The sequence below is a fragment of the Lissotriton helveticus genome, chromosome 3_2 (assembly GCF_964261635.1).
Source record: "Lissotriton helveticus chromosome 3_2, aLisHel1.1, whole genome shotgun sequence".
Taxonomy (NCBI): domain Eukaryota; kingdom Metazoa; phylum Chordata; class Amphibia; order Caudata; family Salamandridae; genus Lissotriton; species Lissotriton helveticus.
This window is the reverse complement of record NC_136062.1, coordinates 30,479,223-30,505,727: the sequence shown is the minus strand read 5'-3', so window position 1 is coordinate 30,505,727 and position 26,505 is coordinate 30,479,223. Positions and strand designations below refer to the sequence as shown.

Here is a 26,505-nt window from a genome sequence, read left to right as displayed (position 1 = left end):
GTGCACCGATTGCCTCCAAAGTCGGCGGGGCTCTAGCTGATGGTCCCCCACTGCAGCACCGGTGGTTTTCGGTAGGCTGCGGATGGCGGTTTGTAGGATGACTGCGCCGGGAAGGGGAGCTCGGCACGGAGCTCTACCCGAAGGCGTCCATGCTGGTCGCGTGCGTTGCCACACCCCCCTTCTTCCCTCTGTCTCATGCCAAAAGGAAGAGAAGGGTGCTCACAGATTGTTTTATTGGCAGTCTAACAGAGTGATGACCTTTGACCCCTTATGTTATGTTATGTTATGTTATATTTAATTTGTACAGCGCACTCGAAAGTGTCCCAGCGCTAACTGAAGGAAAAGACCAAAAAAAAGCACAAAACAGCGACTAGAAAAGCAGCGTTTTCAATTTTTTCTTAAAGAGCAGTGGGTTCTGGATACAATGAAGAGCCAAAGGCAACGTGTTCCAAGCCAAACGTGCTTTCTGCACAAACGAGTTACCACCCAGTCTCTGGCGGTTAAACCTAGGAGTCTGTAACAGCTGCTGGCGGACGACCGCAGCTGTCTTCCTGGTGTGTAAAAAGCAAACCTCCTCTGAAAGTATATGGGGCCAAGCCCATGAAGGGCCTTGTGCACGATAGTCAGCATCTTAAATTTCAAACGCGAATCAACTGGAAGCCAATGCAAGGCACGCAGATGAAGGCGATTTCGTAAATATTTATCTGACCCGTCCCTCTCCTCTTTACCCTCTGCTAGAAGCCACTCAATTTACAGACCAGGCCAAGGCAGGTGACACACCAGACTCGCATGTTGTATCTTTTTTTGTGAGATTATAATGTACTTTCTTCAGACCTTTACTATTATAGAGAGATCATCCATCCTTATTAGAGGATTTGATGCCCTTTTCTTGTTTACTGTTTTCTTTGTTTTCTTTTTCTATTTTTATGTCCCTCCTTTCAAGAAAGCTATTAGCTGTCTGTAGACGAAAGCCTCTTGTTCGCCCGTTGCTTACCATTGCTTAGCTTGTCACTCTTATTTGCTTGCTGCTTACTCAATGGCTTGCCTTCCTCTTCTTGTATTTGTACCTCCCCGGAGCTTCGCCCCTTTACTATCCTTTTTGCAGATGTAAGAGTATGGTACTAAAGTGTGATTGGACATTAAGTGATGAGTTCTCTGACTCGCACAGAGAAACAACGCCCAGCGAAATAAACCTTCAGTTCCCGCTGTCAATGCGGTGGCCATTCCCCCTGAAAAGAATGTTCCTGGCTATTGCCGTTTGAGGCCTAATGTATGGAGCAATCTAATGGCATTAAACCCGAGTTAATTAGAATTGCAGCTTTGGTAGAATTCACAGAGTTCTGTTTTATAAGATTATACCTTAATAAAATCAAGTTGCATGTAAATGTTAACGCCACCCCCACCTACTCTACTTTAGGTTTGTTCCCTCACCATTCTGCATGCTGTATACACATATTCTCCTATCCATCAGTGTGACATTTCTGACCATTCTCATGGTGGAATAACCCCAAACTGGCAGGTTTGCAGGTGTTCAATTACTTAAAAAAACAACCCACCTCTAGGAGCAAAGTTGATAATACACAATATTACACTATACTGGTATTCATTCTTTCTGAATAAAAAGTAATAGAGGTATTTGTACACATGAGTTCAACTTTATGAATTGTGCCCTCAATTGTTCTTGTGTGGTGGCTAGAAAGAGGTATTGCGTCAAATGTATCCTATAGTTCTTTAATTTGCATGCTGTGTACTAGCAATAATAAACTACATTTGATATCAGTGGTGACCTCACCTCGCATGTAATTTCATTCATGCCGAAGGTTACGTCTTTGGATAGATTTATGGTGACCAGGCGTCCTGGATTTGCTGATCTCTCAGAAAAATTCAGTAAATTTAGTGCATGTCCATGTTTTCACCCAAGGACAAGAGAGGCACATTTTCATTTGTTGCAGTGCAGAAATAGTTAGCAATCTATAGCAAAACGCAATATAGTTAACACAGATTTTTTTAAAGTTCCATTTAATTACCCTTAGCACCACATTGTCTCTGTTGTCCAGCGCTGTCATTTAAGTCCTTCTATACCCCACAATCGATGAAAATTTTTAATCCTTCATCTATGTTTGTGAAATGTCATAGTTTTTAGGTTTCAAAATCTTTTAATCCTATTTAGGTTGTGTGTGTTTTTATGAGCATGCCATTGGTGGAGAGAAATGTAGGCTTGTGTACAGGGGTGTGGAACTCCTAAAGCCTGACGCCCAGGACATATTGTTTGGGGTCAAGCACAAGAAGTTTTCATGTTTGCTTTCCTTGGGACAAGAAGTCCCAGCCCCCTGCAGCACAACCGATTTGGCTGCCAGATTACAGTACCACATTATGGATCCAGGTAGGGCATTGTCTGCAGTTAGTTGTACGCATATGTTAATGCTGTTCTTCAAACTTGTATTTAAGGTTCATTAATACAAAGCCTTTATGATTAGAGTGAGCACTTTGAGTAAATGTTGTGAGTTCAGACTGCCCTACTGACAGTGGTTTCAGTATAAAAATGTCTACACACATTTGCAAAGTTTAACAATATAAGGCTTCATATGTTTCCAGGATGCGCTCTGATTAGATGCCAATATATGCAAAAGTTTGAACACAAGATGATTGTTTACTTTCAAAATAAAATAGTCATTAAAAAAATAAGACCAGGAAAAAAAATGTTTTGCTAAACTACAGTGAAATGTATGTACCATTTCTTTGAAGCATCGTTTAGGAAAATGTGTTGATGCAAGCTAGTGTTTCCTAAAAAACATTCATAATGGAAAATCAGTGTAACCAATTACATCAAAATTATAGGGAACATGAAAATAAACAAGCTTTGGCAAAGCCAATAGGTATGACTTTGGTTGTCAGCCTTTTGGTTATGTTAGTGCGTGTCTTGTTTTGACGTGTGTTTGATAAGGCTATATTGTTGTTGGAGCTACCAGGCCCTCATCATTATAACAGACCTTGGCAAAAGAAAAAATATTCTTCACCTCCAAAATCAAACATTGCCACAGCATTTCCGGACACTGAACAAAACTACTTTGCGTGCCAATGTGCTTCTTGTGAAAGAGCAGAATGCTGTCATTCACACTCAAGCCAACCAGTAGATAGAGCAAGAGATAGAATGTTAATAAAAACAAAACGCCAGACCTAAATAGGGGCCCAATTCTTAAAGAAAGTCACAAAAGTGCACCCATGGTTTATGTCCTTGCAATAGTGCAGATTTAAAGCGTTTATGAATTCACAAGAATTTACAGAAGTAGGTCAGGAAATTGTACTCATTGAAAATATTTGTGAACTGCATTTTAGCATGCGTAGATTTCCTCATGTGAAAATCTGTTGTGCAGTAATAAGTTCACTTTCCCTCTGACCACTTTTTTCCCCAACCTCGGAAGACGTTTTACCTCTGCCCTTGTCTGGAGTACATTTCCAACATATAACCCATATAACATGCAAGTTTGTATGTTTGCACAGACTCAAAAGGGCATTCCAACTTCGGGGAACTATTGCTTACCGCTACCTCCAGCTCCAGTATGTAAATCAGTGGAAAGGTGGCAAAACAAACTGCTAGTATTCAACCCCTGCTATGGTTTGAGCTCTGGCATAATCAGGGAGGCTATTATCAGAGCTCTTATATAATGAGATTACTACCATAATTTGTCACCGCTCTACATGGCACCAAAGGGACAAGTGGATTTAGTTGCATGACAAGCAATTTTATGAAGCAACATGTACTATGGACAATTAGATATTTTATTAAATTCCACACCTCTGGTGTAGAAAATATTGTTTTGTTATTTCTTTAGGATGGAAATCTGTTTAGTGCTAGGTACAGTATAAAATGGAAGAAAATATACCTATATATCTGCAGCATATAATGGAGAGTCATACATTTGGTGTGATTCATGACAACGCACTGTGATTAATGACAACACATTTTTGAACATTTAATCACACAGAAGGTACAGAGACAAATGTAAAATATATCCAGATGTCAACTGATGTTTGTATCCTCTTAAACAATCCTTAAACGCTTTATATATGTATATATATATATAAAATGATATAGCTATTTTTTTTGTATATCTACCTGTATGTTATATTCCTATATCTCCTTGTGATTTAATAGTATTCAAAACTCATTAATGATGACAAGAATATTCAGAAAATATCACTTTTAATACAAAAAATACTGCTGACAAAAGCTAAAGTGAAAATTGTTGACGTTCCCCTATACATAAAATGGAATATAAACCAATGTACTTTATACACAACCATAATGAAACCATATACATTTTTGTAGATCAAGGGTTTGCCTGAAGGCTTCAATTATCCCAAAATAGGCTCCAACTATTCCTTACAAACTGTTGAAAAAACCTGGAAGGCGTTGCAAGACTTCAAGAAGGGAAATGCTATTTTCACATTCCCAAACACACCAGTGAAATGTGCGGGAGCACCTCAGAAGATCATGTACTTGTCAGAGGAATATCTGAGAAAGGTACGGTTCTTTATGGAGGTAAAGACTTTCTTTAAGATCCAGACATGGACTTAGAGATCTGAATGAGTGTGCTTAAAGCTGTGTATGATGCTATTGTTTGATAGGATACTTATCTAATATGTAATGTCAGTGCATGATCCATATGTAGCCAAGTCAGGAGACAATGAACGACTGTTTCAAAAGATTATGAATGAGTGTGGTGTTGAATTGTCAAACGTTGACCGGCTTATATTTGGTGAGTTCACCCAGAAGGGTATGATTTGCTTTTTTCCCAATTATTTCCTTAAATATGAGATAATTAAGTCAGTTATGTCAGGAAGTTTAAGTTGATTTCTTTCATCTTCGCTTCGCTTCAAGTAAGAGATGCTTTCACTGATAACTGGTACGTTTTTACTCTTGAAGAATTACCCAAACATACCAATACCAGGGGGAAGGTTTGTAAAAGAGGTGTTTTGTTCACTTTCTGTTTTTGCATCTTCTATTCATACCACAGTCCCTTTAGCAAGTGTTTTTTTTTCAGACAGGAAAGCGTTCTGATGCTAATGTCATTTTCAATACTTCGCTGGGAGCAATTTTTGGAGTGAAGAAGTACGCAGATGCACTCTTGGAAATTATTAAGGAGCGTAATATTCAGCTTAATTTCAAACGGAGTCTTATCGAGGTGCGTGCAGACAAACACGAAGCTGTGTTTGAGAACTTGGACAATCCGGGAGAAACTCATGTGTATGAGGTAAGTTAACAAATTCAACCTACTTTTTTTTGTTATGTAGTGTTATCTAGCTGTTTAGACATGGGCCGATAAAAATAGTTTAAGATAGCTAAAAAAAGACATAAGGCGGATCTGTATCCAAGAGGTAGAGAGATAAGGGTATCTAAGTCAAACTAACTAAGAAGAAACCTTCCTCTATCCTTGTATCTGCACAAGTATATGCTAACCAGTTCATCTGTTGGCTCCACTAAACCTTCTCTCATAATGAAACCTTTCTGCACTCAAAATATCATTGTGTGCATGATCATAGTTGTGTATTATGAAACAAAATCTAAAAATAAATCAAACATGTAACCTAGGAAACCTATAGATATATACAATCAACAGAGAATACATTCTATCCATTCTAATCAAATAAGGACATATTTACAAAATGACAACTAAATACATTTATAATCAGAGCAGTGACTAAGAATAAAATAAAAAACATTTATATAAGAACAGAACAAATTTATGAAAAAACTATATTCAAACTTTTCTAAAGAAACAGCATCAGTTAAATTCAGATAAGTTGCATCTCCGATAACCCCATCCTCATGCGTGACTGCAGCCCATCTGGTCGTATGTCAAACAAATTTCAAACAATTCAGCCTAAGGCAAAGAGAAATCCTGGAAACACTTGAAGCTGGATTTCAGTGGCAGTCATATTTATACTTTATCCTGCAGTAAGATTAATCATGGAGTATATCTACCCTTTCACGTATATGCATCACTCAACATAATAATATATGAAAAATATATAGCGAAACAGAAACTGGTGCGAGCCAAGAAACAAAACTCCTAATGACTAGGATACCTTTGTGCTTAGCTCAATGCAGAACTATCCGTGAACAAATCTATATACGTAAAATAAGTTTATGTAAACCAATGAATAGTTAACTGATTGGCTACAGATTTGTAGGTAGTGCTTAATGTAGTAGAAATCATAATTTCTATATTTCATGTTAATAACAAAAATGAATACCAAAGTATTAAAATGGTAACAGTCCCATATTTAATGTGTATCTGACAAATTTGGAATACTTCAAACCTATTTATTCAAATCCAAATCTTAATCTTACTTTTCAGACCTTGTAAACACATTTTATCTACACCTTTCATATTCCGATAGAGTACTTTAGCGCACCCTTTCATTGCTACCTGTTGAGATGCACGCTAAACCCAAATGTATGAGTACACAATTTAGAATATAAAAAAGTATCTTAATTACTATTTCTTGATGGCAAATAACTATTAGGTTGTCCAGTATTTCATACGTTTTCACTCACCTGTTAAAAACAGAACTCGTGTAAAAAAGATGCGACTAATCCAGATCTCATTCAAACACAACTACAGTTATATATAGAAATTACATTGTCTCTCTAAGTACTGCAAATGAAAGTGGATCAAGAATAATTTATTAATTAAACTTGCGCACTCATTTTTTGAATGAGTCATGGGCAGAGGAAGGCATTTTACACCAAACTCAAACTTCAGGCAAGGTGAAACTAATGGGTCTTTTAGATTTTGGCAGACGATGTGCACCTGCCTTAAAACACTGTATTCCACGCGTGCCAAACTCTTGGTTTCCCTGCTCCGCTGAGAGTTGGACGAATTACTGGGTTTCCGTCAATGAAGCCTCAGATGGACATAAATGGTTTGTTTACTCTGAATAAACTAAATGTCAGGTCATTTGTTTCTGTCGAGAAAAAAAGAAATGCAGAGCAGGTCCTAAAGATCATGGTGCCCCCACTGCATTTTTTACTGACCCTAATGTAGAGCCGCTGATGCGGTAGCTCCACTGCGGGTTTAAAGGTCCCTAACTGTCAGGAGGGGATCACTGATTCGGGTGGGCGTCCTTCCTAGAAGTGCGTTGACCAGGCCAGGTACCGTGGAGGCTCCGAGGATCCACTAGCAGGATGACATTTTTCTAGACTAATTGTGAGTAGCATTATGCTTTGTGATCCACATGATGGTTTTCGGAGTTTTGATTATGTCCCAATGCATAACCATAGCCAGCACAAGACTAAAGTGCTACCTTCTCTTTAATTCCGTCCGCTATCGCACTGCAGTAGTCAGATTAATGGTTAACAAATTCTAGCTCAAGCACTCTCCGTGGAGCAACTAAGGCTACTAGAAGGAACAACACCAGTACTCATTAAAAATACCAAATGCTAAAAGCTTCAGACTGTTCGCCTGTGGCACAAAGCCCTCTGTACATAAACTGCTATTACTGTCAAGTTATTCATGTTTAGAACATCCTTCCTTGTAGTGTCCATGAGCATGATGGTCTTGGCATCAGATCAATACATCTTTGTTGTAAGGGCTGATACCTGACTAAGGGTAAGTGAAGTTAGAAAGATTTTCTTTCACAAACTCTCTATAATGCGCACATATATTATGCTAAATACCCATAGGTTGCAGCATGTGGATTTTCAAGTGAAAATCAGGACTTGCGCATCGATTTTAAGTTGTGATAAATAATAGATCGCCAACATTTATCCAGCTTCAGAGAGGACAAGGGTTTAAAAGTTTATCTGCGCAAAAACAGACCATCTGTTCTCAGCAGTAAGTATGGCTAACAGAGAAATATTTCCAGTTTGCGGAGAAAACTACGCCACGACCTCAAGTCACTAAAAAAAGGAAATTCGGTGAAATACGGTCAGCCCAGAAATCGAGAATCCTTGAAATTTCACTTATATAATTAAAACTCCCCACACCTGTCATCCCTATACCTCCCTTGCTTCACCTATGTCGCTCCTGACTTCTGGACTCCCCTTACTCACCTCCACACCCCTTTGACCAGGGGATAAAAGGCATGGGACTCTGCACTTGATCTCGCGGTGTCACTAATGTATTTGAGCTGCCAGCATTCTGCATAACTTTTTTGCATGTTTGTTATAATTTGTTTGTCACTTTTACACTACCTGCTGGCATGGGTGTCCGCAGGGGGAGGCAAAAGGGGGCGCTTGCCCCCCCTGGATTCAGGCCCGGTTCTAGAGGATGGGCCCACATACCTGGGCCGATTTTCCTACCTGAAAGGCTGCTACAGCGCCGAGTGTGACTCTCAGCAGGTCAGAGTGAGGCCGGTCCATTGTCATGGGCAGAATGACAATGGGCCGGCAGAGGAGGCACAGCATGGAGCATCTGAGCCCATCCCAGGCCTCAGGAGGTGAGCAGCGCAATTAGCAAGTCTTAGGCAGGGGACGGGAGCTTTAGTCTCTCACAGCAGGCCACAACAATCAGATAAAAAACTACGGGGCGCGGGTGGGGGCGTTTGGGGAGCGGGGTTAGTGCAAACATTCTTAGTTTAAAAACTGTGAAGTGACAGACCGGATTGAAATTTAAACTTTATTATGAAATTCCATCCGTTTGTGCAATGGGGAGAATGCTGTATACAGCTAACAGTGAACAAACGCTGCAAAAAACACTAAGGACTGAAATAACTACATTTAAAGAACAATATGACTAAAAATGGAAAAAAAATGAAAATTCGATTTTGACAATGTTGTAGTGAAAAATTTAATTTCTCCTCCATGTTGTGGCCAAGGGAGACGTAAGAGCAAAGGAGAGATAAAGAGAGAGACAAAGCCAAAAGGAAAAATAAGAGACGTAGTGGGGAGTAGAGACAAACGGAGAGGGGAAAGGAAAGAGGGAGAAATGATTGACGAGAGTAGATAGGAAAAGAGGCGAGAGGGGGTGACATATTTATAGATCAACACAATGAGGGAAGGAGACGGAGGGAGACAGAGGGCGACAGACAGAGGGAGACAGACAGAGGGAAGGGGGGCGACATAGGGAGGGAGACAGATAGAGAGGGAAAGAGAGTGAGACAGAGAGAGAGGGAGACAGAGAGAGGGAGACAGAGAGAGGGAGGGAGACCAAGAAAGAGAGTGAGACAGAGAGAGAGGGAGACAGAGCGAGGGAGACCAAGAGAGAGGGAGACAGAAAGAGGGAGACAGAGGGAGACCTAGAGAGAGAGACAGAGGGAGGGAGACAGGGAGGGAGACAGGGAGGGAGACAGGGAGGGAGACAGAGGGAGGGAGACGGAGGGAGACAGGGGGAAGGAGACAGGGGGAAGGAGACAGGGGGAAGGAGACAGGGGGAAGGAGACAGAGGGAAGGAGACAGGGGGAAGGAGACAGAGGGAAGGAGACAGAGGGAAGGAGACAGAGGGAGGGAGACAAAGACAGACAGAGGGAGACCCAGAGAGAGGGAGACAGATAGGGCGGGAGACAGAGGGAGAGAGGGAGGGAGACAGAGGAAGGGAGACCGAGGGAAGGAGACCAAGGGAGGGAGACAGTGAGAGAGGGAGACAGATAGGCGGGAGACAGAGGAAGAGAGAGAGAGGGTGGGAGACAGAAGGAGGAAGACAGAGGGCAACAGACAGAGGTAGGGGGGTGACAGAGGGAGGGAGACAGACAGGGAGACAGATAGAGGGAGACAGACAGAGGGAGGGAGACAGAGAGAGAGGGAAAGACGGAGACAGAGAGAGAGGGAGACAGAGAGAGAGGGAGACAGAGAGGGAGGGAGACAGAGAGAGAGGGAGACAGAGAGAGAGAGGGAGACAGAGAGAGGGAGACCAAGAGAGAGAGAAAAAGAGAGTGAGACAGAGAGAGAGGGAGACAGAGAGAGGGAGACAGAGAGAGCGAGGGAGACCAAGAGAGAGGGAGACAGAAAGAGGGAGGCGGAGGGAGACAGGGAGGGAGACAGGGGGGGAGACAGGGGGGGAGACAGGGAGGGAGACAGGAAGGGAGACAGAGGGAGGGAGACAGAAGGAAAGAGACCGAGGGAGGGAGACAAAGACAGACAGAGGGAGACAGAGAGAGAGGGAGACAGAGAGAGAGGGAGACAGAGGGAGAGACAGAGGGAGGGAGACAGAGGAAGGGAGACAGAGGAAGGGAGACAGAGGGAGGGAGACAGAGGGAGGGAGACCGAGGGAGGGAGACAGAGGGAGGGAGACAGAGGGAGGGAGACAGAGGGAGGGAGACAGAGGGAGGGAGACAGAAGGAAGGAGACTGAGGGAGGGAGACAAAGACAGACAGAGGGAGACAGAGAGAGAGGGAGACGGATAGGGCGGGAGACAGAGGGAGAGAGGGAGGGAGACAGAGGGAGGGAGACAGAGGGAGGGAGACAGAGGGAGGGAGACAGAGGAAGGGAGACAGAGGAAGGGAGACAGAGGAAGGGAGACAGAGGAAGGGAGACAGAGGAAGGGAGACCGAGGGAGGCAGACAGAGGGAGGGAGACAGAGGGAGGGAGACAGAGGGAGGGAGACAGAGGGAGGGAGACAGAGGGAGGGAGACAGAGGGAGGGAGACAGAAGGAAGGAGACAGAACGAAGGAGACCGAGGGAGGGAGACAAAGACAGACAGAGGGAGACAGAGAGAGAGGGAGACGGATAGGGCGGGAGACAGAGGGAGAGAGGGAGGGAGAGAGGGAGGGAGACAGAGGGAGGGAGACAGAGGAAGGGAGACAGAGGAAGGGAGACAGAGGAAGGGAGACAGAGGAAGGGAGACAGAGGAAGGGAGACAGAGGGAGGGAGACAGAGGGAGGGAGACAGCCAGGGAGGGAGACAGCCAGGGAGGGAGACAGAGGGAGGGAGACAGGAAGGGAGCCAGGAAGGGAGCCAGGGAGGGAGACAGAGGGAGGGAGACAGAGGGAGGGAGACAGAGGGAGGGAGACAGAAGGAAGAGAGAGAGAGGGTGGGAGACAGAAGGAGGAAGACAGAGGGCAACAGACAGAGGTAGGGGGGTGACAGAGGGAGGGAGACAGACAGGGAGACAGATAGAGGGAGACAGACAGAGGGAGGGAGACAGAGAGAGAGGGAAAGACGGAGACAGAGAGAGAGGGAGACAGAGAGAGAGGGAGACAGAGAGGGAGGGAGACAGAGAGAGAGGGAGACAGAGAGAGAGAGGGAGACAGAGAGAGGGAGACCAAGAGAGAGAGAAAAAGAGAGTGAGACAGAGAGAGAGGGAGACATAGAGAGGGAGACAGAGAGAGCGAGGGAGACCAAGAGAGAGGGAGACAGAAAGAGGGAGACGGAGGGAGACAGGGAGGGAGACAGGGAGGGAGACAGGGGGGGAGACAGAGGGAGGGAGACAGAGGGAGGGAGACAGGAAGGGAGACAGAGGGAGGGAGACAGAAGGAAGGAGACCGAGGGAGGGAGACAAAGACAGACAGAGGGAGACAGAGAGAGAGGGAGACAGATAGGGCGGGAGACAGAGGGAGAGACAGAGGGAGACAGAGGGAGGGAGACAGAGGGAGGGAGACAGAGGGAGGGAGACAGAGGGAGGGAGACAGAGGAAGGGAGACAGAGGAAGGGAGACAGAGGAAGGGAGACAGAGGAAGGGAGACCGAGGGAGGCAGACAGAGGGAGGGAGACAGAGGGAGGGAGACAGAGGGAGGGAGACAGAGGGAGGGAGACAGAGGGAGGGAGACAGAGGGAGGGAGACAGAAGGAAGGAGACAGAAGGAAGGAGACCGAGGGAGGGAGACAAAGACAGACAGAGGGAGACAGAGAGAGAGGGAGACGGATAGGGCGGGAGACAGAGGGAGAGAGGGAGGGAGAGAGGGAGGGAGACAGAGGGAGGGAGACAGAGGAAGGGAGACAGAGGAAGGGAGACAGAGGAAGGGAGACAGAGAAAGGGAGACAGAAGAAGGGAGACAGAGGAAGGGAGACAGAGGGAGGGAGACCGAGGGAAGGAGACCAAGGGAGGGAGACAGAGGGAGGGAGACAGAGGGAGGGAGACAGCCAGGGAGGGAGACAGAGGGAGGGAGACAGGGAGGGAGCCAGGAAGGGAGCCAGGGAGGGAGACAGAGGGAGGGAGACAGAGGGAGGGAGACAGAGGGAGGGAGACAGAGGGAGGGAGACAGAGGGAGGGAGACAGACAGAGGGAGGGAGACAGACAGAGGGAGGGAGACAGAGGGAAGGAGACAGAAGGAAGGAGACAGAAGGAAGGAGACCGAGGGAGGGAGACAAAGACAGACAGAGGGAGACAGAGAGAGAGGGAGACAGATAGGGCGGGAGACAGAGGGAGAGAGGGAGGGAGACAGAGGAAGGGAGACAGAGGAAGGGAGACCAAGGGAGGGAGACCAAGGGAGGGAGACAGAGAGAGGGAGACAGAGAGAGGGAGACAGAGAGAGGGAGACAGAGAGAGGGAGACAGAGACAGACAGAGCGAGGGAGACAGACAGAGCGAGGGAGACCAAGAGAGAGGGAGACCAAGAGAGAGGGAGACAGAAAGAGGGAGACAGAAAGAGGGAGACAGAGGGAGACCGAGAGAGAGGGAGACAGAGGGAGGGAGACAGAGGGAGGGAGACAGAGGGAGGGAGACAGAGGAAGGGAGACAGAGGAAGGGAGACAGAGGAAGGGAGACCAAGGGAGGGAGACAGAGACAGACAGAGAGAGGGAGACAGACAGAGAGAGGGAGACAGACAGAGAGAGGGAGACAGACAGAGCGAGGGAGACCAAGAGAGAGGGAGACAGAAAGAGGGAGACAGAAAGAGGGAGACCGAGAGAGAGGGAGACAGAGGGAGGGAGCCAGGGAGGGAGACAGAGGGAGGGAGACAGAGGGAGGGAGACAGAGGGAGGGAGACAGAGGGAGGGAGACCAAGGGAGGGAGACAGAGACAGACAGAGGGAAGGAGACCGAGGGAGGGAGATCGAGGGAGGGAGACAGAGAGAGAGGGAGACAGAGAGACTGAGGAAGAGAGAGAGAGAGAAAGGGTGGGAGACAGAAGGAGGAAGACAGAGGGCAACAGACAGAGGTAGGGGGTGACAGAGGGAGGGAGACAGACAGGGAGACAGATAGAGGGAGACAGACCGAGATAGTCAGAGGGAGGGAGACAGAGAGAGAGGGAAAGACGGCGACAGAGAGGGAGGGCGACATAGAGGGAGGGCGACAGAGAGGGAGAGAGACAGAGAGGGAGGGAGGCAGAGGGAGGGAGACTGAGGACAGAGACTGTGGGAGGGAGACAGAGAGAGGGAGGGAGACAGAGAGAGGGAGACAGAGAGGGAGACAGACAGAGTGAGTGAGACAGAGGGATACAGAGGGAGACAGAGAGAGAGCGAGAGAGAGAGGGAGACAGAGATGGAGGGAGGGAGAGAGAGAGAGGGAGGGAGGGAGACAGATAGATAGAGACAGACAGAGACAGATGGAGGCAGGGACAGGGGAAGACTCGCAGAGACAGACAGAGAGACGGAGAGGGAGACAGAGGGAGGGAAACAGGGACAGATAGAGACAGACAGACAGATAGAGGCAGAGACTAAGACACACAGAGAGACATAGAGGGAGACAGATGGAGAGAGAGAGGGAGGCAACAGAGGGTGACAGAGGGAGACAGAGAGGGAGACAGAGGGAGGGAGACAGAGGGAGGGAGACAGAGGGAGGGAGACAGGAAGGGAGACAGAGGAAGGGAGACAGAGGAAGGGAGACAGAGGAAGGGAGACAGAGGGAGGGAGACAGAGGAAGGGAGACAGAGGAAGGGAGACAGAGGAAGGGAGACAGAGGAAGGGAGACAGAGGAAGGGAGACAGAGGAAGGGAGACAGAGGAAGGGAGACAGAGGAAGGGAGACAGAGGAAGGGAGACAGAGGAAGGGAGACAGAGGAAGGGAGACAGAGGAAGGGAGACAGAGGAAGGGAGACAGAGGAAGGGAGACCGAGGGAAGGAGACCAAGGGAGGGAGACAGAGACAGACAGAGGGAAGGAGACCGAGGGAGGGAGACCAAGGGAGGGAGACAGAGAGAGAGGGAGACAGATAGGCGGGAGACAGAGGGAGACAGAGAGAGAGGGAGACAGATAGGCGGGAGACAGAGGAAGAGAGAGAGAGAGAAAGGGTGGGAGACAGAAGGAGGAAGACAGAGGGCAACAGACAGAGGTAGGGGGGTGACGACAGAGGAAGGGAGACAGACAGGGAGACAGATAGAGGGAGACAGAGAGAGACAGACAGAGGGAGGGAGACAGAGAGAGAGGGAAAGACGGAGACAGGGAGAGAGGGAAACAGAGAGGGAGGGAGACAGACAGGGAGACAGAGAGAGGGAAAGAGAGTGAGACGGAGAGAGAGGGAGACAGAGAGAGGGAGACAGAGAGGGAGACAGAGAGAGGGAGACAGAGAGAGGGAGACAGAGAGAGGGAGACAGACAGAGCGAGGGAGATCAAGAGAGAGGGAGACAGAAAGAGGGAGACGGAGGGAGACAGGGAGGGAGACAGAGGGAGACGGGGAGGGAGACAGGGAGGGAGACAGGGGGAGGGAGACAGGGGGAGGGAGACAGAAGGAAGGAGACCGAGGGAGGGAGACAAAGACAGACAGAGGGAGAGAGAGAGAGAGGGAGACAGATAGGGCGGGAGACAGAGGGAGAGAGGGAGGGAGACAGAGGGATGGAGACAGAGGGATGGAGACAGAGGGATGGAGACAGAGGGATGGAGACAGAGGGAGGGAGACAGAGGGATGGAGACAGAGGGATGGAGACAGTCAGAGGGCGACAGTCAGAGGGCGACAGTCAGAGGGCGACAGTCAGAGGGCGACAGTCAGAGGGCGATAGACAGGGCGACAGACAGAGGGCAACAGACAGAGGGAGGGAGACAGAGGGAGGGAGACAGAGGGAGGGAGACAGAGGGAGGGAGACAGAGGGAGGGAGACAGAGGGAGGGAGACAGAGGGAGGGAGTCAGAGGGAGGGAGACAGAGTGAGACAGAGAGGGAGAGAGAGAGGGAGACAGAGGGAGGGAGACAGAGGGAGGGAGGGAGACAAAAGGCGACAGACGAAGGGCTACAGACAGAGGGCGACAGAGGGAGACAGACAGAGGGAGACAGACAGAGGGAGGAGGGCGACAGAGGGAGGTAGACAGGCAGAGGGAGAGAGACAGACAGAGGGAGGGATATAGAGGGAGAGAGAGGGAGGGAGACAGGGAGAGAGAGAGAGATAGACAGACTGAGTGAGACAGAGGGAGACAGAGAGGGAAAGGGAGGGAGAGAGAGAGGGAAACAGGGAGAGAGAGAGGGAGACAGAGGGAGGGCGACAGACAGAGGGCGACAGACAAAGGACGACAGACAAAGGGCGACAGACAAAGGGCGACAGACAGAGGGAGGAGGGCGACAGAGGGAGGTAGACAGAAAGAGGGAGAGAAACAGACAGAGGGAGGGAGGGAGGGAGACAGAGGGAGGGAGACAGAGGGAGAGAGAGAGAGGGAGGGAGACAGGGAGAGAGAGGGAGAGAGAAAGAGCGAGGGAGAGAAAGATAGACAGAGTGAGTGAGGCAGAGGGAGACAGGGTGAGGGAGGGAGACAGAGAGATAGAGAGAGGGAGGGAGACAGAGAGAGGGAGGGAGACAGAGAGAGAGGGAGGGAGACAGAGAGACAGACAGAGAGAGAGAGAGAGAGCAAGAGAAAGAAAGATGTGTGTATGCCGGGTCTGATGGCTAAGTGGACGAAGGCGTCTGCTGCAGGGACCTGTGTTCAACCTCATGGTCATAGTTTTTTTGTTGCTCTAGCCTCTCCCCCCGCCCCCACTGACCCCGCCTCCAACGGTGCGGCCCTCAGCCACAAACCACACTTTAAATTTGGCCCCTGAGAGAACGTTTGTGAGTACCCATGCTCTAGAACCGCATCAACCTGATTTAAAATGTTTTTGTTTTTTACCGGTCATTTTTAGTTTTTCCCTCTGTTTTATTGTAGTTGCCAGGTCGTCTGCTGTGGCGCCTCACAAGATTTTTCTCTTCCCCCTATGGGTTTCTTTGTTTATTTAAGCTCTTTGTCTTATTAGATTTTTTTTAATGTATTTAATACTTGTTCTCAATCATGTCGGAGGATGGTGATGAAGTTAAAATGTTGCCCCCCCCTGGAAACATTTCTGCGGATGCCCATGCCTGCTGGGCAGAGTGTTGTTTTACGTTTTACCTTTTAAGGCCCCGACTACAAGGTTGGTTTTAGTTAATGCATCCTATAATGTTAAATAACTGAAAATTCGCTAAATTTTGCCCGACATTTAGCAACGTATCAAGCGAATTTAGTACAATAAACTCCAAAATCCAAATTCATAAGAGGTGCCGTTTAACGCACTGGATAAATAACGAACCCCCTGGTATCCTTGTTTACCAGTTGCGATAAATAGAGCCTCTACTTGTAATCTGGCCATTATTGTAGCCAAGCAAGGGATCTGTACCTCCATGTACACTCAGCAGTGGTATACAATACACGTATTTCTTTGCGGCTTTCTGTATGGAGTTATTTAGAAAGGCAGGCAGTTAGGTGGCAGGCGTGGGGGTTCATGCACAGGTGTGCACGCGCCTGCCCGTGCATAGTGACACCCACTGGATTATGTCCCGGCCAGCTGTGCAGGGTGGAGGAAACCCAGAAGGCTGATGATGTGGAAGAGTATATGGACTCCATATTTCAGTTGCTAGACTGATCGTTGTTCACACAGTTTAAAGAATATTGTCGTATGGGGGCAAATTAAATACTGAATACAAATACTTTTTCTTTTTTTGCTTGCACAGTATGAAATGCTCCACGTCACTCCTCCCATGGGGCCCCCGGATGTGCTGGTGAACAGTCCGGTGTCGGATGCTGGGGGCTGGGTGGATGTAAACAAGGAGACCCTGCAACACAAGAAGTATCCCAATGTGTTCGGAATTGGAGACTGCACCAACCTCCCAACATCGAAAACGGCGGCAGCTGTTGGTAATACTGTGCACTTTGAATGCATCCACGCCAAACTGTGTAGCCCGCGCTGTGTGGTGTAAATAGCGGTGAGGTGCCTGCAGTTTGTTGCTTCTACTCAGGGGCCCGCTAGTGATGCAAGCGCGTGAGCCAAGGTGACCCATCTGGGGTAGTTCCTAGACCCTTAATGTAGTTCTGTAGTAGGGGATCTCTGTGTATAGTCATAATCTAGTGAATAGTCCCGCCCATGTGCGTGGACCCCGGAGCAATCAAAAATAATCTCTTACAGTGTCAAAAAATGCAGAAAAGCATAGACACTTAAGAGAGAATTTAAAGACAGATAATGCAGCCTAAAAGGCTACACTGTCCAGTACTTCAACTAGAAATTCCACCATAAAATCCACAAAACAGCAAAAGCCTGTACAGATTTCCATTGCTTTAACAGCAAACTCCCTCAGGAATGATAGAGAGAAGAACCTGGACAGACAAGCCCCATAGGCTGCCATTATGTGGCTCAAAACAGGATACTGTGCCTTTAAGAGAATCTTCCAGAACCTTCTCCCAGTATCCCAGAATGCATAGCAGGTCCAACTTACTTTCAGTTCTTTTTTCCGGCTCCTGCAAGCAGGACCCTGGAGCATTGAGCTCTCCCTTTTCAAGGGTTTTGTTGGTGTTTTTTCACTAAATTCGATTTTGTGTACTTTTAAAGTACTTTGGTGTCTTTCTTCTTGGTTTTCTGCACTCTTTTGCTGTCCATAATGCCTGCATTATTTGACAAATGCCCGGAGTGCTCCAGGAAGAAGGCCAAGTCAGACCCCCATGAGGTGTGTATCCTCTGCCTTCCCTCTTCCCACATCCCAGAGGAGTGTGTGATCTGTAGAGGCTTCTCTGGCAGGACCCTGAAGGACAGGAGGAAGATCAGACTTCAGGGACTTGAAGAAAGAAGACTGAAGGCTCGAGGTGGGTCTGGAGGGGCTTCTACTGCCCATGCTGAGGCCTCTGGGGGGCTCCCCAGGGGCAGGAAGTCCAGCAAACGTCCAAGGTCTCCGTCTGGGTCGGTTGCTCTGACCACGACGTCGAGAGGAAGGTCCACGGCCAGTTCCCAGTCTCCCCAGGGCTCTGGGTTGAGAAAACGTCGCCCGTCGACGTCGAGGGACTTACACAGGCCGCCGTCGAACCCGGTGTCGATTTCTTCGCCGTCGGCGTCGAGTGGACGGCATCGGAGGGCCCGGCGTCGGCGCTCGCCGTCGAGGCGACACCGCCGTTCGCCGTCGAGGGCGAGGTCATCGTCCTCGTTGAGGGGATCCTCGTCGTCGAGGCCGCCGTCGAGGAAGGCGAGGTCGCCGTCGAGGCGGAAGAGGTCTCCGGCGCTGAAGAAGTCGACGTCGAGGCGATCAAGGTCGACGTCGAGGCGATCGAAGAGGTCGCCGTCGAGGCGGTCGAGGTCGCCGTCGAGGCGTCAGCGCCCGTCGTCGAGGTTTCGAGGATCGTCCATCTGGTCGGGGTCGACGTCGAGGCATAGAAGCCGGTCGACGCCGAGGCGTGTGAAACGGTCGACGCCGAAGGGCCGCTCGACGTCGAAGGAACCACGGTCGACGTCTGAACACCGGTCTTCGACGTCAGGGGGTCGTAAGGACAGGCCGAGGACTGTGGGGGGCTCCCCTCAGTCAGGACAGGATGGTGGCTCGCCGGGAACGGCGTACTCGGAGGTATATACCACGAAGAAGACTGTTAAGCCGCCTCCTCAGCCTCCTTTGCCTAGAGGTCCTCCTCCGAGGGCTTCGACCCCTCCTCCATTGCCTCCTGTACCTGCTCTTCCGTCAGGACCGCAGGCCCCGGTGCCGGGTGTTCCTCCTCCGGTTCCACCGAGATCGGTGTCGATGCCCAGACTTCCGACACCTCCGAAGAAGACTCCTAAGTCGAAGGATCCTCCTAAGCCCAAGACGTCCGACCCGGGGAAGCCGGCGGAGCGTCCCAGACCCAGGAGATCGAGGTCACGCTCAGGGAGAAGGGACAGATCTAGGAGTGGACACGGATCCTCCTCGAGATCCAGACATCGCCATAGGAGGCATAGGTCCAGGTCCCGTTCCGCCTCTGGGACCCGTTCATATTCACCTACGTTGTCGGATTCACCGGAGACGAGGGTGTCTCCGATAGATGACATTGGCACGTTCCAGGAGGTTCTCCTGAGAGGGGCGGCGAAGTTGGGGATCAAGGTGACGGCCCCTACGCCCACCACTTATGTGATCTTCGAGACTTTGCACACGAAGCACCTGTCTCGGCCCCTACTGCCTTTGGTGCCAGGACTGGTTGAGCCTGCTGAACAGCTCTTCCTTACGCCGGCGGTGGTGAAAGCTGCTCCCTCCAGGCTTGTCAAGAAGTACAGGGCTCCAGAGTCGGACCCGGCCTTCTTGCGGAAGGACCCAGTGCCTGATTCGGTGATTGTGACGGCGGCTCGTAAACTACATGCTACCTCCCCGTCCTCCACTGTGCCTCCAGGTAAGGAGAGCCGCTAGATTGATTCAGCTGGACGGAAGGCGTGTGGGACGTCTTCCACGACGATGAAGGCTTCCAGTGACTCTGCGTTGTTGGGACGATACGACCGTGCACTGTGGGATTCCATGGAACAGTTTGCGGACCTTGTTCCGCGCGACAGGAAAGAGGACTTCATGGAGATCGTCCAGGAGGGGATGGTGATTTCGAACCAGGCCATCAGCGCCGCGGCGGATATCTCCCTGCTGGCCGCGCATGGATACTGCCACGGTATCAATCAGAGACGCCATGCTTGGCTCCGGCTGACGTCGCTCAAGCCTGAAGCGCAACAACGAGTGGCGAATCTGCCGTTTTCCGGCGACACCCTCTTCGGGAAACACGCGGATGACGAAATGGCCAGGATGAAGGCCGAGGCTGAAACCCTGACGGCTGTGGGCTTGGAGAAGCCCAAAGAAAAGAAACCCTACCGCCAATTCCAACGACGGTTCGGGTCGCAGGGTAGAGGAAGGGGGCAGTCTTCTGGGCAACAACAGCAGCAACAACAGCAGCAGCAATACAGAAGACCCTTCCAGAAATGTCAGAGAGGTAGAGGTGGACAGCAGTCCTCTACCGCGAACAAGGGCCCGGCTGGGTCTCGACCCTGAGCGGTTACTTCCCCTTCGTCCGTTACCCGCTCCGGTGGGGGGAAGCGTTCAATTTTTTCTGGCAGAGTGGAGAAAAATTACTCAGGACAAGTGGGTGCTGAATATTGTTTGCAATGGATACAGTCTTCGGTTCATCAGCCCTCCTCCGTCGATTCCTCCGGTCAGCTCGCAGTATCAACTGCTCGAGCTCCAGGCGGAGGCCGACATCCTTCTAAGGAAAAGGGCGATAGAAGACGTACCTCTGTCTCAAAGAGGAAGAGGTCTGTACTCCCGGTTCTTTCTGGTCCGCAAGAAGGACAAGAACGAGTTCAGGCCCATTCTGGACTTGCTACAGGCACACAAATGGATTCGCAGAGAAAAGTTTCGCATGCTGTCGTTGCATCAGATTTATCCTCAGCTGCAGCGGGGAGACTGGCTTTGTGCCATAGACCTACGGGATGCGTACTTCCATGTGCCCATTGCACACAAACACAGGAAGTTCCTGCGATTTCAAGTCGGCGCCAATCACTATCAGTACACGGTACTTCCGTTCGGGCTGAAGTCTGCGCCCCGGACGTTCTCGAAGTGCATGGCAGTGGTAGCGGCACACCTGAGGAAGAACAAGGTGTTTGTCTACCCGTACCTGGACGACTGGTTGATCAAAGCCTCCTCCTTCTCGGAAGCTCAAGCACACTTCCGGAAGACGTGCGTTCTCTTGAACAAGCTGGGGTTGCACATCAACATGTCCAAGTCTGTCCCAACTCCGGTCCAGTGCATCCAGTACTTGGGAGCATCCATCGATACGCTGTCAGCAAGCGTGTCTCCTTCGGAAGAGCGACGTTTATCACTCCTTCGGAAGGCGCAGGCTCTCATGTCCACTCCATCCACGACAGTGAAGACGGTGTCTTCTCTGCTGGGATCGATGGCCTCTTGCATCTTCCTGACACCGCATGCGCGGCTGCACATGAGACCGCTGCAGGAGTGCTTGGAGGATCAGTGGGACCAGAGGAGAGGATCTTGGGACGACAAGATACGACTGTCTCTGCATGCTCTTCAGTCTCTGAAGTGGTGGTGTTCAGCGGAGAATCTCCTCAGAGGGGTTCCCTTCCACAAGGACATTCCCACTCAGACTATCGTGACGGATGCTTCTCTCCTGGGATGGGGAGCGCACTCCGGAGATCTGCAGATTCAAGGGACGTGGTCCCCGTCGGAGTCCACGTACCACATCAATTTCCTGGAACTCAGGGCTGTTCACTTGGCGCTGAAGGCTTTTCAACCGTCCTTCCGGACCAACTCTCTGCTTGTACAGACGGACAATACGACCACGATGTATTACCTCAACAAGCAGGGGGGCTCGACATCACGCACTCTGTCTCAAGAGGCGCAGGCGATCTGGCATTGGCTTCTGGCTCGAGGACTCTCGATAACGGCCGCTCATCTGCCAGGTGTGCAGAATGTTCAGGCAGACGAGCTGAGCAGACTGATTCAGGAAAACCACGAGTGGGTACTAAACGACGAGGTACTAGGAGAAGTCTTCGCAAGGTGGGGCACTCCAGACATCGATCTATTCGCCACCGCCGAAAACAGCAAATGCCGAGACTTCGCCTCCAGGTACTACCAGCCGGCGACGCTGGGGAACGCGTTATGGATCAACTGGTCGAACAGCTTTCTGTACGCTTTTCCACCCATTCCCCTGATTCCAGCGGTTCTCATCAAGCTCTCCCAATCCAGGGCGAAGATGATTCTGATTGCCCCGGAATGGCCCAGACAGTGGTGGTTCACAGACCTGCTTCACCGGTCTCTCCTTCCTCACATGAAGCTGCCGTGCAGGCCAGACCTTCTCGCGAAGTTCGGGGGGCGGATGGTGCACCCCAACCTCTCATCTTTGAGTTTGGCGGCATGGCTCTTGAAATAGTGCAATATGGCCATTTGAATCTCCCAGAGGATTGTATGGACATACTGAAGGAGGCTAAGCGACCTTCCACTCGGACTTCTTATGCTTACAAGTGGAAGAGGTTTTGCATCTGGTGCAAGTCTAAGAACTTTGACCCCACGACATGCAAGGAAGATGTCATCCTTCCATATCTGCTACATCTGGCGCAGTCTGGCCTTAATGTCCATTCCATAAAGGTTCATCTGGCTGCTTTGACTGCCTACAGGAAATGCCCTTCACAGACTTCCTTCTTCCAGGTCCCTGTGATCAAGGATTTTTTGGAAGGCTTGAAGAAAGTGTTCCCTCCTGTCAGGCTTCCTTCGCCTTCATGGGAATTGAATGTGGTGCTGTCCAGATTGATGAAGGAGCCTTTTGAACCTATTCATAAGGCTTCGTTGCAGCACCTGTCCTGGAAGGCGGCGTTCCTCGTGGCCATTACATCGGCCCACAGGGTGAGTGAAATTCAGGCGTTGTGTTACCAAGAACCTTATACTGTATTTCATGCTGCTAAGGTTGTTATGCGTACTCACCCTAAGTTTCTTCCCAAGGTTGTTTCTGATTTTCATATCAACCAGACTATAACTTTACCTACGTTCTTTCAGAATCCTTCCTCTCCAGCGGAAAGGTCTTTGCATTCCCTGGATGTTAGGAGGGTGTTGAAATTTTATCTGGATAAAACCACGGATATTCGTAGGTCAGACCAATTGTTCATCAATTATGGATCAGTCAGGACGGGTCTTGCTACCTCTAAACAGTCCATCTCGCGGTGGATTGTGTCCTGCATACAATTGTGTTACCAAAAAGCTAATAAGACCGTAGGAGGTAAGCCTAAGGCTCATTCCACCAGGGGCAAGGCTGCCACGACAGCATTGCTCCGTAATGTTCCGATTGCAGAAATCTGCAAGGCGGCCACTTGGAAGTCGGTTCATACCTTTGCTAAGCATTACTGCCTGGACTCTGATGCTAGGGCGGATGCTCAGGTTGGACAGGCTTCGCTGCGAAATCTGTTCGCACAATAGTGGTGTTGATACTCTTTTCTCCACCGCCGCTTTGGTGTGGGGATGGGCTTGCCATTCTATTCACTAGATTATGACTATACACAGAGATCCCCTACTACAGAAGGAGTAGTTTCTGTCCTGTAACTCCAGTTCTGTAGTAGGGGTATCTCTGTTATAGTCATAAGCGCCCGCCCTCCTCCCCGGTGGAGAGAGACATATTCCTTTAAGGAATGCTACAGGTCTGGCGTGTTACGCCTTCAAAAAGAACTGAAAGTAAGTTGGACCTGCTATGCATTCTGGGATACTGGGAGAAGGTTCTGGAAGATTCTCTTAAAGGCACAGTATCCTGTTTTGAGCCACATAATGGCAGCCTATGGGGCTTGTCTGTCCAGGTTCTTCTCTCTATCATTCCTGAGGGAGTTTGCTGTTAAAGCAATGGAAATCTGTACAGGCTTTTGCTGTTTTGTGGATTTTATGGTGGAATTTCTAGTTGAAGTACTGGACAGTGTAGCCTTTTAGGCTGCATTATCTGTCTTTAAATTATCTCTTAAGTGTCTATGCTTTTCTGCATTTTTTGACACTGTAAGAGATTATTTTTGATTGCTCCGGGGTCCACGCACATGGGCGGGACTATTCACTAGATTATGACTATAACAGAGATACCCCTACTACAGAACTGGAGTTACAGGACAGAAACTACTCCTTCTAGCTTTACTCCCATAGCTCCAACCCTCCCCACCCTTCCCCAAAAAACCTCCGAATTTGCCCACTAAAGCCGGTGGTCGGTCATTGCAGATATTCTGCAGCATGTGATTGATCATTAAACTTTGAGCTGCGCATTCTGCTTCCCATCCTTTTTTTTGCAGCCACTAATTGCAAAACATGTTTTTATCCTTATTAAAGAGCCCGATATTTTGCAGGCGGGGTTCCTGCAGCCCTCGTAGCCTGCTCTTTCATAACATGTCTTCTCAACGGATTGGGGGGGCTGGAACTTATTAATCTTTTTAAAGTGTTGTTTTTACCTTTGTGGCTCACAGTCTGACACATTATGTGCAGAGCAAAGCATGTCCGCGCACAACCTGCCAATAGACGATTTGTTTATCTGTGGCAGCCATGCACGTGTCCTGGAACTGATAAAGATGGCCGCAGGTTCTGAACTTGACGCCTTCCCTCTTCGCAGCACAGGGTGTACTTGAAACGGAATGTTCTCATGTGCAGAGGCAATTTTTAAACGTCACCTATTGTGTTTATTAAAATTACTGTAACATCGTGGCTTTCGGGTTCATGTAGCAGAATGATCTTACTGAAAATGTGCATGATATCAGATAATTCTGCGGCTGGCCTAGTCAGACCCCGATATTTCAAGAATATCAAATATGTGCCTTGATAATTTTTCGGAAGTAAGACTGAGGTTTCCTCTGCAAGTACAAGTCTTTCTCCTGCTCGCACAGCAGACACGCCAGTGACGTGGAAACGCCCGTCCATCTTGACGTCACCTCCTGTTATACAACTCGCTTGGGTACAGCTGCTTGTGTACAGCTGTCGCGCCTCTGCTATCACGCCGAGGAATCCAGGGTAAAGTTGAAATCGAGGCTGAAAACGTGTTCTTGGCACCTTATCGTGTCGTGCGCCCAGCCAGTCTGCTGTGACATGGCAAGTTCATGGGGCCGGGGCGGGCAGACCGTGGGGGGGCCGGAGGGAGGTGGGTGGGTGTCTGTGAGAGCGCACAGGCCGCTTCTCTTCAGCTCTCCACAGACGGTGCTTGTAAACCGTGCAGTATGAACGCAGCATGTTCCCCAAGTGCAATGCCGTGACAAATATATTTTCTGATGTAGCACTTCATACTGCACGGTTTACAAGCACTTAGTATTACTGTATTTAATAATGCTTAATTTACCAACCCATGAAGAATCGAAGAATGAGTTAACCTTGTCTGAAGTTGCAGACTTCCGCAGCAAGCATTAACTTACTGACGCCGCCGGGCCCGTCATACTACACAGTATAGACTACTTTTATTCCTCATAATGGACGCCGCCTCCCACCCCTGGCAGTGTGTAACGGAGAGGTCAAAGTACATTAGAGGTTCTCGTCCTCTGACTTCTATAGATGCCCAGCCCTTGTCATCTTTGCCATGACTTCTATAGATGCCCAGCCCTTGTCATCTTTGCCATGACTTCTATAGATGCCCAGCCCTTGTCATCTTTGCCATTATTTAACTGAAGTACTACAGCCCCAAGACGCCTTCAGGACGGGCATACCTGAACATGAGTGGAGTCAGACATATTCCTGTGGATTTTGGAAACACGCATGATGTAGAGATTAGCGTGTGTTGGTTTGGTGTAAGAGAGAGGCGCATTTCTATCTACCACATCCAATCAAAGAGGATGTGTGTAGCCTCTTAGGTCACATAATGCATTTTATTGTAGCCTGCCCCTTCTGATGGACACAAATGCATCCATGTACTCTGTACTTGTGTGTGTGTGTCTGTCTTTTGTGAAGTGTATGTTCTTGGCACCAAGGTAGAAAGATCTCCTAACAGTTTATAACAATGTTATGGTGTATTAGCTTTGGGGACCACTTGGCCTTCTTCTAAATGGCTAGATATTTCCACCCAGTACTCTAGAACACAGCTGTGTCCTGACGGTGCACACTCCATTGTAAAAGACGAATGGCACATGGTTAATTATCTTTAAAAAGAAACACTCTCTCAACCCAGAATGTTTTCTTTACTGAGAGCTGGACCTTAATCTTTAAAACCTAGTTCTGCACTTCCCGAGTCCACTGGTATGTCAAAAATCCTCTTTTACCAGCATGTGCTGATCTTTCAACTAATATGATTTTTTGATAAGTGGCCAACTTTCCTAAAGTCCAGTTTTTAATGCCTGACTCCTGATTAGAAACTTTCAGTTTCTACTGTGGCTATGGTTTCCCTGACTCTTCTCTTGATGTCATCAGGAGACTCCATCATTTGTTTCTATTTTTTTGTACTTTCTGCTAAGTCCAACCACAAATATTAGGATGTTCTTGCAAACTGGGTACTCGGGACGTATTTGTTGCACAGATAACACTGGAGCCTCTAGTCGCTGTCTCACATGAATTTCATGACCAGTTTGCTTTTTGAGACATTCTGCTGTTTAGCCGCATTAAAGGCCTCATAGGCTCATCCTTCTCAGAAGGCCTGCAAATGGTTCTTAGCAAGAATTGTTGCTCAGAAGTGTATGACCTAATGAATGGAGCACCAGTGGCAACATTCTTCTTCTTTTGTCTCAATCATAAAAAAACCAAATTCCAACTCTGGTTCAATACATTTCCTATCAAATATACTTGGACAGTTTACTTTTTGAGTGAAACTTTGATGGCCTTAACCTTTCCAAATGAGCTGGTAGCAGGTTGGAGAAGCTGTTCCATCCTGAGTGATTTGCGCTGGGATTGCATGTTGGCTAAAAGATTATGAAAATAAGAGAGCAGATCTCTTTATTCTGTACATTGGGTCTGTCCCCATGCCTAATTCCTAATTGGATTTCATCTCCCTCCT

At 48.8% G+C, this 26,505-nt stretch overlaps 1 protein-coding gene across 1 annotated transcript in view; it reads left to right on the top strand.

Moving 5' to 3' along the window:
• SQOR (sulfide quinone oxidoreductase) overlaps positions 1 to 26,505 on the top strand; it is a 186,357-nt gene that overhangs the window by 132,596 nt on the left and 27,256 nt on the right. Inside the window, exons 5-7 of the mRNA XM_078684768.1 lie at positions 4,331 to 4,525; positions 5,046 to 5,255; positions 16,761 to 16,944. Coding sequence (XP_078540894.1) covers positions 4,331 to 4,525; positions 5,046 to 5,255; positions 16,761 to 16,944 — 589 coding nt within the window. The remainder of the gene's footprint in view (positions 1 to 4,330; positions 4,526 to 5,045; positions 5,256 to 16,760; positions 16,945 to 26,505) is intronic.